The sequence below is a fragment of the Chlamydotis macqueenii genome, chromosome 2 (assembly GCF_036417535.1).
Source record: "Chlamydotis macqueenii isolate bChlMac1 chromosome 2, bChlMac1.mat, whole genome shotgun sequence".
In the NCBI taxonomy this organism is placed as follows: Eukaryota; Metazoa; Chordata; class Aves; order Otidiformes; family Otididae; genus Chlamydotis; species Chlamydotis macqueenii.
Window position 1 is genome coordinate 94,960,240 of NC_141557.1, and position 14,873 is coordinate 94,975,112.

The window sequence follows — 14,873 nt, forward strand, 5'->3', positions numbered from 1 at the left end:
CGAGCGTCAAGATGGTAGGAGCGTCCATCGCCCTGGAAGCTCCGCCGCGCCCATCGGTTGCCGCGAGAGCCGGCCCCGGGAGAACCACGCCTGCGTAGACCCTCGCCCGTTTGCCTGCCGTTCGCGGCTGGAGGAAAACGCGCCTGCTCCGGGCCAGCGGGAGCCGGGGAGCCGCTGGAACAGCAAGGTCCAGACGAGGGAAAGAAGGTAGTAGCATATTCTACTTTATTGTGATTTTTTTTTTTTTTTTTTTTTAGGAGTTACAAAGCATTATTTCCTCCCCCCTCAGCAACAGTCAGGGCCCCTTCTATAAAAAAAGCTAAGTCACGATACACATTGTCCCCTTTTCGCTTCTGGCCCACGCAAGTGTAGTGCCTCCACAGGCTGCATTTCTGAGTCCAGTCTCAACTCTGCTGCAAGAGAAACACTACAAGAGTGAAACTGTGTATTCAGGTTTTTTCAGTATTTCCAACATTCATTTTTTTCCCCCCAACAACAGAAAACATTCAGCAGAAGAAAAGACAAAATTGTCAAAAATAAAGAAACGCTCCATTCCATTGCAATCTGCAGTTACACTTCAGTCCTCCAAGAACTGGGAGTTATCACAGAAATGCTGCTAGAAACTGCTCTATTGATGCTTTACAAGTTGGTGCACTTTAGTGCCAAAATGCAAGTTCAAGACTGGTAAGCTTTAGTATTTAGGTGACTCTCCTGCAAATCTGCTGAGAAAAAAGACAGTCTAGGAAATACACACACAGGACACACCACAAGAATGTCTTCAGCAGTTCCAGGCATAGCAGAGAGTAGCTACTAAGAATATATTCTATTCATAGTGTATTTTGATGGAAGTAAACGGAGTGAAAATATCTCATTTCCTTCAGTAAGGCAACTATGACAACTTTTTACAATTTCAGCTTCAGAAAAAAACAGTTATAATTACTAGTGCATCATTTTCTTTCACGTTACTTACAATCAGCAATTACGATGCTTAAGTCCCCATATCATAAAATTCAACATCTCAATCTTGTCTAAAACTATTGCAATGCATTTCTTGTTCTGAAAATATGGAAATAACTATACATGAAAGCATTGTAATTATATACATAACAGCATATTCAAATACAAGACTTCTAATCACTTTTATTTAGACACACTTTGTGTTTTCCCTGTCAGTTCTGAGTGAGAGAACACAAGCTGTTCTGCATTCCATTTTCAAAATTGTACAGTAAGCCACAGCAGAACACAAGCTAGAGAGAAGTTTAGTTAGCATTTTCCATTACTTGATAGTGACAATACTGTTTTGATTTGCTTGCGCTATGCTTATGTACACTAACCCCCCCTGGGAGAGGACTGCAAGTTGAATGCAAGTTTTAATATGAGCGAATAGCAGGTGGGACACTTGAGCAGTCTTCTTCATTCAAAGTTCTGTCAATCACAGGTCTGTATTTCAAGGTAACCTAAAGTCAGAGAGAACAAAGGACTGTAAGACAAACCAACCTCCTGTATCTAAACAAGACAGCCTAACTGTCAGGAATGACTGAATAACACAGGTAATGGAATGACTTCATTGATCTTAACGTTAGTTCTCCATTATTCATCTCCTTCTACAGAAAATGAACATTTAAGTTCCACCGAGATACCACTGACTGAATTCATTAAAAGCAAAGCCTGACCAGAAATGCTAGCAGAAAGCTACTACTTTAGAAAGGCTTTTTGGGCAAAAGTAAAGTTTTGGCCAAGATTGCTAGTTCCTAGTTCTTTAAGCTAGGAAAGTCTTGGAAAGCTAGAAGACATGTGTGCCACTATCACTCTGGCCACAGCAGCTATTCAGGAAGTGGAAGTGTTCACACTTGTCCTCACAGCAGATTCCTTAAGCTGCAAGTGGGGGAAAGAAAACAAAGATGATTCAGAGAATGGGATACAAAAAAACCCTAACACTCAATAATTTTATAGGGTCAGATTTCACTTTTATCTTTGAAATACCATAAAAAACCTGTACGCTAAACACAAACAACAGGTTTTGCCACCATCAGAGGAAAAGAAAAAAAAAGCCTTTGAACGAGCCTGATACGAGGGGAAAAGCAATTGCAGCTAAAATCACAAGTCACTTCCCAAAGATCAACAGCAGCTTCTCCCAGTTATGCCTACTGTTCAATTTTTTTTGCTCTACTGTATCAGGTACCTCAGAGTGACAATCATTTGTAGTATTACCATGACATCAACAGCTGCCCGAGAGCAGCTGCCTGTTGACAGGGAGAAAGTCCCTCAAGCATCAGGCTCAACATACCTTTCCAGACGGGACATCCACATAAGAAAGGGTGTGCTTTCTCCAGTGCTCTTCAAATGGCTTCCGCTGTTGGCCTTGGAGTGGCTTAGAATAGTCAAACTCATCTATCCGTAACTAAGGAGAAAATTAGATTAGTATAGACCAGAAATTGCATCTGCAAATCACTTTGTGACCGCATGATTAGCTGCATTCCAATTACAACTGTAATACAATGTGTCTCCTAATAGCCAGCAAGCTTTATTTTAACACTGCCCATGTCAAATTTTAAAGCCGTTGTTAAGCCTCAGTATTTAAGGTAATGGTGCCTGCACAGAACAATTATTCTGCTTGAAATCTCATTTATGCATTGATGACCTTATTATTGCTACAGTCCTGCTTTAGACCTCTCTAATCATTGCAATGCACACATGGGCCTACTCTTCTCTCAAGATCATTACTCAGTCTTACATGCATTGGTCATTTTATACATAACAACCAAGAATATATAAAACAGAGCAGATGGGACCCGAAACAAATACTACACTAATCTTAACTCAAGACTCTGAAGACTGTACTTTGAAGAAATTATAACTTGTAAATAATCCATCTGAGGACATATAACAAGGAAATTCAGTCCTACATCCAGATCACAAAAAACATTTATACCTTATAGTCCTCTCTAGCATGAGCACCTCGGGACTCTTTGCGAGCCTCAGCACCATAAATGGTTTGTAGAGCACAAAGCATCAAGTTTTGCAGTTCAAGGGTCTCCACCAAGTCTGTGTTCCATACAATACCTAGTAAAACATGAAAATACCATGGAAGGTGTTCTACAAAAAAGTTATTCCTCAATTTACTTTGGTCCTATTGCTGACGCTTAGAATTCAACTAGCCAATGCCCTGCCTACTGCAGTCACAGTACTCTGCAATACTGAATTACTCAGTATTGCTTGCAAGGCTCAATAACCTTTCCTACACCCAAACAATTGTAATGAATCGTAGAAAAATTCAGTAGTTCTGCCAAGTCTCCCTGTTCTGTGTGCATTACCGAGACAAAATTACACCACAGATTCTTGCCTAGATGGTAGCTCTTTAAGTAGATCAGGAGCAAAGCCAGACAACAGACAGAGGAAAAATCCATCTCTGATCCACTCTCAGAAGATGGGGGGGGGGGGGGCGGGGACGGACGGACAACCAACAGCAACAAAAAAAAAACCCCACCTGCTAGTTATACAAGGTGGTTCTTCATTTAAGTACCTCCAAGGTGGACCCAAGTTCATGAATGTTACAGGGATGTATCTTCATTTTGATCTCTACATTCTAAGTTATTGTACAACTTGTCCTGATGCTTGCTAAGACCTGTCCAAAAAAGCTAGTTCTACTTTCAGTGTTAGGAAACATGTCCAATAGCAGTAGTTGGAGAGAAATACACAACATGAGTGGACAAAAGGTACATCAACAGTTGCACTTGATTAACCAATTGCAGGGGGTTTGGACAGATGACCTTTAAAGGTCCCTTCCAACCCTAATTATTCTATGATTCTAACCAACCTCTCCTAAGATACACCACAAGACATGGCAGTATCTGTATGCAGCACTATCTGCTCAGCTGAAGAATGAAAACTGAGTGTTCAGCCTATTAATAGTCTTGCCACCTCTCTGCAACTCCCTGGCCTTTTCAGAAGATACTTACAAAGTTCATCTGAGTCTTTTAACAGCTTCACATCATGTTCTAAGAGAACAGCAATTAATACCTTATACAGTTCAATCTGATTTCCATCTCTGTTTCTTTGAAAGAGTATGCAACCAGAAAATGACCAGAAAGATCAAGTACTTTACCGATTACCATGTTTAGCAAGTAAGGCTCTACAAAATATTTTGAAAGATTCAAAATAGTCAGAAGTCTTTAGACAGAGTTTCAAGAAACACATAAGAAGGTTTACAGAAGAAAAAAAAAACACTATCCCCAGAGAGTACTCTAGCCAAGGCATGTTTTATTATCAAATTACCTCTGTCAAATGTCTTTAGATGAGCCAGATCACTGTAAATTTGGCTAAGTTTTTCACAGCCTTCTTGGAGTACAGAACCAGTACGAAACACAGCAGCATGGCTTTGCATTGTCTGCAACACAGTAAAACAAAATCAGTTTCATATGCTGTATATGCATAATACCCCACCTAACTTCATTAGTTCCAAGAGAGCTTGATATAGAGTTGTTTCAACTTCAAACACATCTGCAGCCTGAAAAAAAAGAAAAAGTATTCTTCTTTTCACCCCAGAGGAAACCCCAATCTGTTATACAGTGGGATGACTACCCAAGAGGAATAACCATGAAGGGAAGATGAAACTAACAAAACTGATACAGCCTTTACTGCACACAGAGAGTCTTCTCATACTGCTTTTTACTTCTGCAAAGCAAATCCTGAAGTGTACTTTGCAAAGTGACCAAACCCCCTGTTGCTTGCAGCTTCTCCCACCTCATACTTGAGAGCTTCCCCAGGCTTACCTTCTGCATGTTAAGTCGTGCTTCTGAAGTTCTTATCGTTCCATTAGCAAATCTTAATTTGTCAAGATTAGCAACTGACTCTTCACCAGCATTTGGTTTAATGGAGGGAACTGGCTCTCCTAAAATGAAAAGTTAAATAATTTTAGCAGGTGACTGGTTTTGGTTTCTGGCAGTTGCATAGAAAAGGTAACTACTAAAAGTCAGATTTGACTAAAACAGAATCTGTTTTCTTCCTCTGAGGTACAGGTTAACTGTAATTTTCCTGAACTCCCACAAACATCCCTACAGTTAAAAATAGAGTTCTCAGTGAAATATATGAATCACATTATTTCCTGTGACAGATAGTAGGGAGTTTATAGGTTTGGCTAAATTCTGCTGTTAATTCCTTAAAAACAGCACTTGATGCAAATTCTTTTAAAGTATGGAATAAGCTTGTCGCTGCTTACCACCTTCTCCTATGTTCTCCTTGTCTCCTCACTCCCAAACCTCCCACCCTCTCTTGGGTCTGTTAAGGGACCAGGGACCAGTCTATAAGCTTGACAGTTACACCAGCTCTGCATGTTACCTCTAATACTGGAACCCCTCTCTGTTACTGCATAACAAATCAAACACAGCATCTCACCAGCACATTTCATCTCTTGTGTAGCTTTGTATTCAGACAAATAAAAACCTTCCTGCAACTTCAAACTCAAAAGGAGCCACAGAAAGACTGATCCAAATACATGTTTGCACGAAGCCAGAGCCAATAGGCATTGCCAGATCCAAGCTGATTCCATCAGAAACCGTTACTCTGTGCACTTTGTGCAGAGTCAGACTGAAAAACCAATCTTATTAATTTGGACATTAAGCAAATGAGAAAACAGATGACTACTCCTGGACTTGAGCTGCGCTTGCAATATAGCTACCTCTTACAGTATTTTATTTGTTGGTTGGTTGGGTTTTTTTTTTTCAGCTCAGTAACTGTTGCTGAACCAGATTATATACGGATTATCACTGCTGAATGCTGTTTTTAAATAGAGGATGAAATGTTACAATTTTTACTGTCTATCTCTTACCATTTACATACACACTCCACCTTATAAATCAATAAGGTGTCAGCAAATTCCACTATAATAAAGTGCCAAGAGTAAGACAGAATATGTTTTCATGTAGAAAATGCAGTGTAGGATGTAGAGAAGTCAGTCTTCATATGCAATATTCTGTTTTGCTAGTTTGAAAAATCTCAACTGGTTTTGCCAGTAGCATTGACCCAATTCCAGTTTTAAGAAGATCAACTCAGAAAGCAAATGTTCATGACCAGCATTTGCATCGCAAAGAACATGCCTATAAAAAGCATAAACACTGGATTTCTGCCTTTTCTAACACAAAGGAGTCAATGTCTAGCGTTCTGAATTTGGATTAGGTAGGAACAACTCTTTGTTGAGCAGAAGTGAAATCATAAAGGCAAACATCTCTAAAAAAGTGAGACAAACCGTAAGACTTACCAGGCTTGCATGTGTCTGCAATAGTAAGGGCACAGGCACGACCAAACACCACTAAATCCAGAAGTGAGTTTGCTCCAAGTCGATTTGCACCATGGACAGATGCAGAGGCTGCTTCCCCACAAGCATATAAACCAGGTACCACTTTATCCTCACCATTCACATGTGTGATCACCTATCATTTCAGATAGTCAATTAATACTAATTTCTTAAACTGTTTATAACAGTGCAAACCTCCTTATTTGCAAAAGCTATATGCACGTAAGGATTAAACACAGAATTCTAAAGTTTTCTCCAACTCTAAACCCAGAAATACCTTTATTCTAAAGGCTAAGTAGTAATACTACATAAATACAGATGGCACTAAGACTTAAGATTTCTTTAGTTAGGCTTATGCAACTATGTACTCTGCATCACAATTCTGCAGCAAGTCACAAAAGCACAGGAAGAAAATCTGATCTGCACACATTTCTAAAGCAAAATTTTACATTAAAAAATTAACAATACACTGAAACAGAAAAATTCATCTGACATCATCACATTGACTTCTAACTAGTACAACCTGAAGAAATCTGTACTGTAGAGATAATACGAGGTACAGAGAATTAATATACATTAACTTGAGTTACAGATTACAACAGAGCCCTAGTTTGATCTCTGTTCAACTATGTATTATCGTCAACTTGATGAATAGAGAATTGTTGTCAGACATGACAATAACGTAATTTTAGATGTTTCCTGAAACTCTCATCTCCACATGGGCTGGAACATGGCTCAAGTTATTTAGAAAAAACAAACCAGATTGTGTGTTCTAAATACTCTAACATCATTATTATAACATTATTATTAAGCTAATGTTACTAAGCATCCTTACGGTTACGAAAATCATTGTTAATTCTTTTATATTTGGAAAGTAATTTCCTATTAGCATGCTGGGGAAAAAAAAAAAAAATCCTAGAAGTGATCTATTATTTACCTGTCCCTTGTAGTTAGTAGGAATACCTCCCATATTATAATGCACAGTAGGCAGAACAGGAATCGGCTCTTTAGTGACATCAACTCCAGCAAATATCATAGCTGTTTCCGAAATTCCTGGGAGACGAGTTGCTAGCTGCTGTGGTGGTAAGTGGTGCAACTGCAAGTACACATGGTCTTTTTCAGGACCGCACCCCCTACCAAAAAAAGTCAAGATTGTAATATGTAACAGGAATTCTGCAAGTACCAGTAATATTTCTAATCCAATTTGTTTCATTTGTGAAAAATTTCAACTTTTTTTTTCCAAGGTTACCTGTCAAAAAAATATCTAGCATATTTGAGAAGACTGCTGAACCTGGCAGCATTTTTATGTATTTTTCAACTCCCAGCTTTCTCTTCACAATAATTCACAACATTTAAGACTTTAAACCACTATAACACTGCAGAAATATGTAATAATTACAGATGATTCATCAAGGGAAGAGCACACCAAATTATTTCCATTGTTTGCAGTAAGAGCATATATATTAAACTTGTTTGAGCAACTGTCTCTAGATGCACCAGATTCAAACAGGAGATTCCTAACATCCTGTTAGGAATAATTAGTATAATTAGTAATTAACAAGCAGAACTTTTGCCCTACATTCAGTGTTCAGCTAACAGTTATTAAAGCTCACTCCCATAAATTATCAGGTATTTATCTGAATGAACTCTTGTTCTGCATATAGTCCAGTATGATTAAGTACTGATTTTACAGCTTCATTGAAATATTTAACTAACCTTCCTTCACGGATTTCTATGGTCATAGAACGAGATACTACGTCCCTGGAAGCCAGATCCTTAGCAACAGGTGCATATCTCTCCATAAATCTTTCACCTTGACTGTTAATTAGAATCCCTCCCTCTCCACGACATCCTTCTGTTATAAGGCAGCCAGCCCCATAGATACCTGTCAAGAAAGAAAATAACCATCAAACGAGATATTCTCTCTACAGCTTCATAATCAGGACAACCAGGACTGAATAAACAAGGTCTTCCTAAAATAATGCAAACAAGTCACAGGGGTAGATTTTATTCCACCCTAATTATACCACTGGTGGTTTCAACTTGGAATTCATAAAACCTGCTAATATGGTAAAGACAGCACCTTAAAATATTTAACACTAGCCTTTACATTAGAACAGCTGAGACCTCTCTCTCATATTGTAAGTCTTACTCTCAGATTTATATTCCACAGCAGCTGCAGGCAAGTCTGCACACTTGTCACAAGCAACTAAAACTAATGAAGTGCTGCAGAAAAGTGCAAACTGACTCGAGCACATTTTAGAACAACAACAAGTCTGTTCAACTTATTAAAAATAATATTGTAAGTATTATTTCATCTTTTATACCTGTAGGGTGAAACTGTACAAATTCTAAGTCCTGGCAAGGAAGACCAGCTCGTGTGACCATAGCAGTGCCATCACCCGTACTAGTATGAGCAGATGTACAACTGAAGTAAGTGCGGCCGTACCCACTACAGGACACAAAAGTTAACAGAATTAGCAGTCAAAAGGAAAAAAAAAAAAAAAAAAAAAATGTCACTAGAACATACCACTCAACTATGCTCTTTGCACCACAGTGAAAATAGAGAAGAGGGTTAATAAGCAAGATGCATAAGTTTTGCCATTACCTGGACTAAGTTCAAAGAAAAGAAGAGAAGAAAAAAAGACAGTTGATACTGTCCTTTATGCTCAGCCATGTTTGAAAAATGGCTGGTGACAGAAAGTCCAAGAAAAAGAATAACAATTCCAAAGCAGGATAGTTAAGTTAGTGTCAGAAGCCTTTCTTCCAGAAAGAGAGTTACTTCAGAAAGTTCTCTCAGTACAATCCAATTGCATTAGACTCCATTTGAACTACTACTAGCAGTTTTAAAAAAATAGCATATAACAATGGTTTAAATCCTTGATATGGCCCTAGTTTTATATTTCCATATTTCAAAGCTCAGTTACCCAAAATCAGGTATTAAAATAGAATTCTTATGCCCAAAACAAACATGTTAGCTTATTGAGCACTACATGTACTCCAAATTTCAGGACACACTCTCAGAAGAAATATCAATCTACAGATTTTTTGTACCTCAAAGTACTCAAGTATGAAAACAGCCTCAGCTTGAATAAAGTCAAATTACCTAGGCAACCAAACTCCGTATTTTGCTATGCAAGATACTTAAATGTATCTGTCATATTGAAACAGATAAGAGGCTTCACCTGCTTATTGCTGTCTAATGCATATAGCATTCTAAGAATAAAGGTTTACAAACTTTTGCAACCAAGTAATGTTAAGCTACACTTACCCAATAATTTCATCCTGCAACAATTTGACTTACAATTTTGGTATCTTAATGTGACGGATTCTCCTAAATTTTGAAATACAGTTGCTCCCTACAGGAAATTCAGAACCCTACATATACATACATATTGGTAGCATTGCAACAATGTCTGCTTTAAACAGTACATTTTAAAAATCTCAGACCATTTGGGTCACATATATTGCTCTTACACATTTCATCTTTATGTCATTGTTCTAGAATTCAAAGTTAGACCTCACTAAATTTATACTTGGTCACAAAATTAACAGGTGCCTTCTTTTCAGAGGGAATGACTGAATTTAATTATATTGCTTTTGATCGAAGGAGGGGGAAAAAGATGAACACATAATTTATGTTTTTTAAGCCAATGTGTCATCTCTACACTGTGGATTGAAATACATGTACAAACAGACAGACTTTCAACTAGTAGCATTGTCAACTTTCTGTCCTTCACCATAAACGTTACATTACCCAGTGGCAATGACTGTGTTTTTTGCTCTAAAACGATGTATAGTGCCATCTTCTATGCAAAGGGCAATAACACCACGACATTCTCCATTTTCCATAAGCAGGTCCAAGGCAAAGTATTCAACAAAGTAGCTTGTATCATATCTTAGAGACTGGAGGAAGACAAAAAGGAACTTTTAAGAAAAATCCAGAAACCAAAGTAACCTCTCCTCAAAACTGTCAATGCATATGGGCTATATCAGGATTAAAAACACCTCTACCAACTTTCAGGGAAGCTGGTTTCCTCACAAATCTTCATAAAAATTTGCCGATTAATCTATTCTAGCTTAAAGAGATACAAGTAGTTACCAAACCACTTAATTCTGAGAAGTCATAGCTAGTGAGCAAGACTTGTTATTTCCCTCTATATTTGGCAACACTTTAGTCAGCGGCGGTGCTTGATACATGTACAGGCACATCATACTTAACCTCTCACAGAGAAGCAAAATATATGTCCTGGAGCCTAGTATACCAGCAGAAACAGCAGGCATCAATTCAAACATTCTTTCATACCCTCAAGGATCAGACCAGTGTTTGGCAGCACTGAGTATTTGCATTGTAGCAGCATATACAGTGTGAACCAGAACGAGAGCAATTAGCTAGCTACTAAGTAAATAAAAAACATTAGCTACTAGCTACTTAATTTCAGGTTTCAAGTAGCTTGCCACCATTTTAAAATAACTAAATCTTCTTCAATTATAGTTTGTAGAATTGATACAAATAGATGCTGGAACACTAGTCACTTAGTTGCCAAGAGCAAGCTCAGAAATGTACAGTAGGCTTTCACACATTCTTGTTTACCCCTACTCCCTGTTTGAAGATGAGTGAAAGAAAATGCAGCCCTGTACTACTACTCAGAGCTCCCCAATGCTGCCATGTCAGATTTTTTTTTAAAAATTTTGGGGAAGGTTTACATAAATTCTCTTTGGGTCTAGTTAACAGACACAAAAGTATTAACAGTGAAGAACTACTCCAGACCACAAAGCTAACAATGTGCACTAATTAACATCCACTGTCTTCATGAGAGCCATTATAATTATGATCTTTCCGTTTATTCTATTTCTGCATACTCCTGACAAAAAACAAGCATCACGTAGGCTACATGCTTCCATATTGCCCTCATGAAGGAAGGAAATCCAGAATTGTTATCAGTCTTCCTCTGGATTCCTCATGTATACATGAACAGCTACACATTTTGGGTTGGTTTTAGTTTTTTGTGTTTGTTTCTTTTTTTTCCAGAGTCGGGGGGGGGGGAGGGGGGGGAAGCATTAATTGCAAATACAAAAACCCAAACTAAGTTTACTTCACAGCTACTTACCCTGCCATACAGAGTATGTAACAGTGAGTGTCCTGTCCTGTCTGCAACACAACAGCATCTGTGAGCCTGTCCTCCTTTTCCAAACTGAAGGCTCTGTCCACCAAATGCACGCTGATAGATTTTTCCTTCCTCAGTTCTGCTGAACGGCATCCCATAATTTTCCAGCTGTTGAAGCCAAATACGAGCATCAGAAACTCTTGTGCATTACAATCCAGTAAGTTATTTTACTATGTTCCTAAGTAAGGAGATGTCTTGGGAAGCTAGTGTCTGTAATAAATACCTATAGCTGACATCAATTCCAATGGGTCTCACCTCTATCACCGCAGCTGGGGCTTGCTCGGTCATGTAGTGTATGGCATCCTGGTCACCCAGCCAATCAGACCCCTTCACTGTGTCATAGAAATGCCACCTCCAGTTATCATCCTCCATGTTTCCTAGAGCAGCATTGATCCCTCCCTGAAAATGAAAATCCATTTTCCTGGAATTAAATCACTGAAGTATAGTTTTAGTAGGTTTTCCTCATTTCTGTTAAAAATCACAGACTACTTACGTCTCTGTGTACAAGAAATACAGTAAAGTCAGATTTAATGTGGCTGTGAAAAACCTGTGCAATTTATCAGTTTCACAAGGGCTGTTATCTTTTTTTGTGTAACACTAAAATAGTTTCAACTAAACATGCAATATTTATAAAAGGAAGCGTGGCCTTGAAAGGTGATGTTCATGTGCATATCTGGATCAGCTTTCTGACAGCAGGTATTTTTTAAACATTTATTCTACTTCATTTCTCACCTGTGCAGCAACAGTATGAGATCTGGTGGGAAACAGCTTCGTAACACATGCTGTATTAAATCCAGCCTCTGACAAACCAAACGCAGCCCGCAGACCTGCTCCTCCTGCACCCACAACAACTGCATCGAATTCATGGTCCACTACTGGATATTGCGTAGAAATCTGGAAAAACAAATGAGTTTGTTATGATCACAAATATTTCAGGCTAGGTCAAACTTAAGTTTCATGGAGACACAAGCAGTATAAGTTTAATGTCCTCAATACATTATTGCAGTGAATGCTACAACTGTTAGGTACTCTCTTGGGTGGAAACTATCATTAAAAAAATTCATGCATTTCAGCAACTCAATCTCACAACATACTTGAACACAATGCTCCACTAAAAGCCAAGTACCCAGCTGTTTCATAGCTCAAGCATTACATGTATTATCTAATTTGTTACCTAACAGTAAAAAGTACAAACAAACATACCGAATCAGAAACCTTCGTAGAAGCATTTTTCTTTCCATAGACTGTGAAGTGTAAGTTCCGTGCAAGAGTCTGGCATGCCACTGGCCACTACAGAAAGAAGTCAAGACAACGATCATAGAACAGATGTTTGCACAAGGAAGACTTCCAGCATTCTCAGCTACCCTACATTTATAACAAACCTTTAGTTACCATTGATACTACATATACAAGAATATTGTATCAACATATTTTAGAGTGACATGCAATGAAGTTCTGGCTTTCCTACATTCATATCCAGAAAAAAAAAAAAAAAAAAAAAAAAAAAAAAAAAAAAAAAAGGGGGGGGGGGAAGAAAAAAAAAATGTTTTGACTGGATGACAGAACAGCCTGCAATGTGTCATTATCACCCTCAAGTGTCTATCTCTTCCCCGATCCCTGAAGAGAACTACAGTACAATTTCCTCAACCCAGTTTTATCATCTCTCATATTACTTTCTTCAAATTATCTTCTTGCATAACAGTGAATCTCATGTGTCATCATATTTGCTAACACACTTCTGGTTTTTACAGCCATCTTTAAATAAGATCAGTCTTAACAGCTATTCACACGGAATTCTACTAGTACCCTCCTCCAGGAAGTTACTCTCCCCCTTCCTCCCTGCTGTGTTATCATGCAACTGCATGCCCCTCTGAATTCCTGTATTAATCGTCTTTATTAATATTTCATATACAGAATCAGATCAACTAGTTCACCAGCAGCCAGATGAAACCTAATGTAATTTATCTGCAAAACAGCTCTCCCAACAATCACAGCTCAAGCTAAAGTGACGTGTTTTCTCTGCAGCAAAACTACTGTCAGAGCCCTGAGTGCAACTGAAGTCAGACTAGCAGAACTCTTATTGACATGGCAGGCTACACTGCTTACTTAGAATGTAGTGGCCACGCATTCTCTAGTATATACTACTACTGCTTGTTTCCAAAATGTTGTTCCAGCAATAGTACAGCTCTTTTTTTACCGCAATAAACTATTTCTTGTAGGTGAACAACAATACATTCATTTATTGTATAAAGCAATTCAAATAAAATCTTTACTGTATGTAAAGACAGCACACAACAAACAGGTTTGTACATACTTAGTACTGCTTAAAGGAAGTGCAAATGACTGAGGGGAAAAAACAACACCAAAAAACCACCCAAGAGCTATAAACTGTGGTTATGCCCTGAAGCCCCAGAAGAAATTGGCCCTTTTTTTTCCTTCCTTCAGAATAAACAGCCTGCCTGAAAACTCCCACTTCACCATGGAGAACAAGAAGCCTTCACTAAGGATCGCTTACCAATCACCTAAAACAAAACTGCCAAACCTTTAAGCTAGATTTAAGCAACACGCACATGTACACCAGCTTCCCACGCAGGTCCAGAAGGAGCCAGCAGTAAGAGTTCTACCCAGGTGCTGGGACTGGAAGGCGCTGCACCTCCCAGACCCTCCCAGGGCCTTTCCCCAGCACATCCCATACCCGCTGCCTACCTCTGTCCCTCAGGGAGCTTGCTCACGGCCTAAGGCTACTGCGCTCGCTTCCCAAGCCAGGAGACGCGGCCTGGCCGCGCTTACCGTCAATTACGTCCCAATAACCAGCCCCAGGAGCTGAGCAGCAAGGACGGCTCCGCTCCGAGAAAAGAACCGGAGGGATTGAGCCTGGCGAGGTGGCACTAGGCCCCAGGTGGCCCGGGCTGTTCAGCTCCCGCAGCACAGCCGCGGCTCCCTGCCCCGGGGCGGCTGCTCCCCGCCAAGGTCAGAGAGGAGACAGCGGTTATGGGCCACCGCACACCACGCTGCGAGGCAGGGCGGGCCGGGCTGCGGCCGGACGCGCTCTCCCGCTGCGGTGGTGGGGAGGGGGGCAGACGCGCGGGGCGCCCAGGCCCAGCCAGCCCATCTCCTTCCTAAGGGGCTTCTCCGCGCCAGCCCCACGGCCTGAGCCCTCTCCCTCCACTAGAACGCCGGCAGGAGGGGGCAGGAGGGCGCAGGAAGGCAGTACAGGGCAGAATGAGCCGAGGACAGGCACTCACCACCCGCGCCGCCGGCCGCAGCCAGCGCTTCGCCAAGCTCCGCGAAGCCGCTACCGTCGCCGCCATTTCGCACGGACCCGGAGCAGCGAACAAGGGCGCATGCGCGAGGCCACCGCTAACGGCGCCGCTAACCGCAAGGCTCGGCGGGAGAGACCATTCCTGCGGGAA

The 14,873-nt window shown here is 40.1% G+C and overlaps 1 protein-coding gene across 1 annotated transcript; it reads right to left on the bottom strand.

The window, feature by feature from the left end:
- Positions 1–1,114: 1,114 nt before the first annotated feature.
- SDHA (succinate dehydrogenase complex flavoprotein subunit A) lies at positions 1,115–14,833 on the bottom strand. Its single transcript, XM_086740454.1, has 15 exons — positions 14,706–14,833; positions 12,664–12,750; positions 12,193–12,354; positions 11,716–11,859; positions 11,404–11,568; positions 10,050–10,198; positions 8,620–8,744; positions 8,009–8,177; positions 7,230–7,425; positions 6,257–6,428; positions 4,773–4,891; positions 4,276–4,387; positions 2,933–3,063; positions 2,288–2,401; positions 1,115–1,457 (listed from the first exon to the last, which is right to left on the bottom strand). Exons 1-15 carry the CDS (start codon positions 14,769–14,771, stop codon positions 1,371–1,373), a joined length of 1,998 nt encoding a protein of 665 aa, XP_086596580.1. The 5' UTR covers positions 14,772–14,833; the 3' UTR covers positions 1,115–1,370.
- Positions 14,834–14,873: the final 40 nt, after the last annotated feature.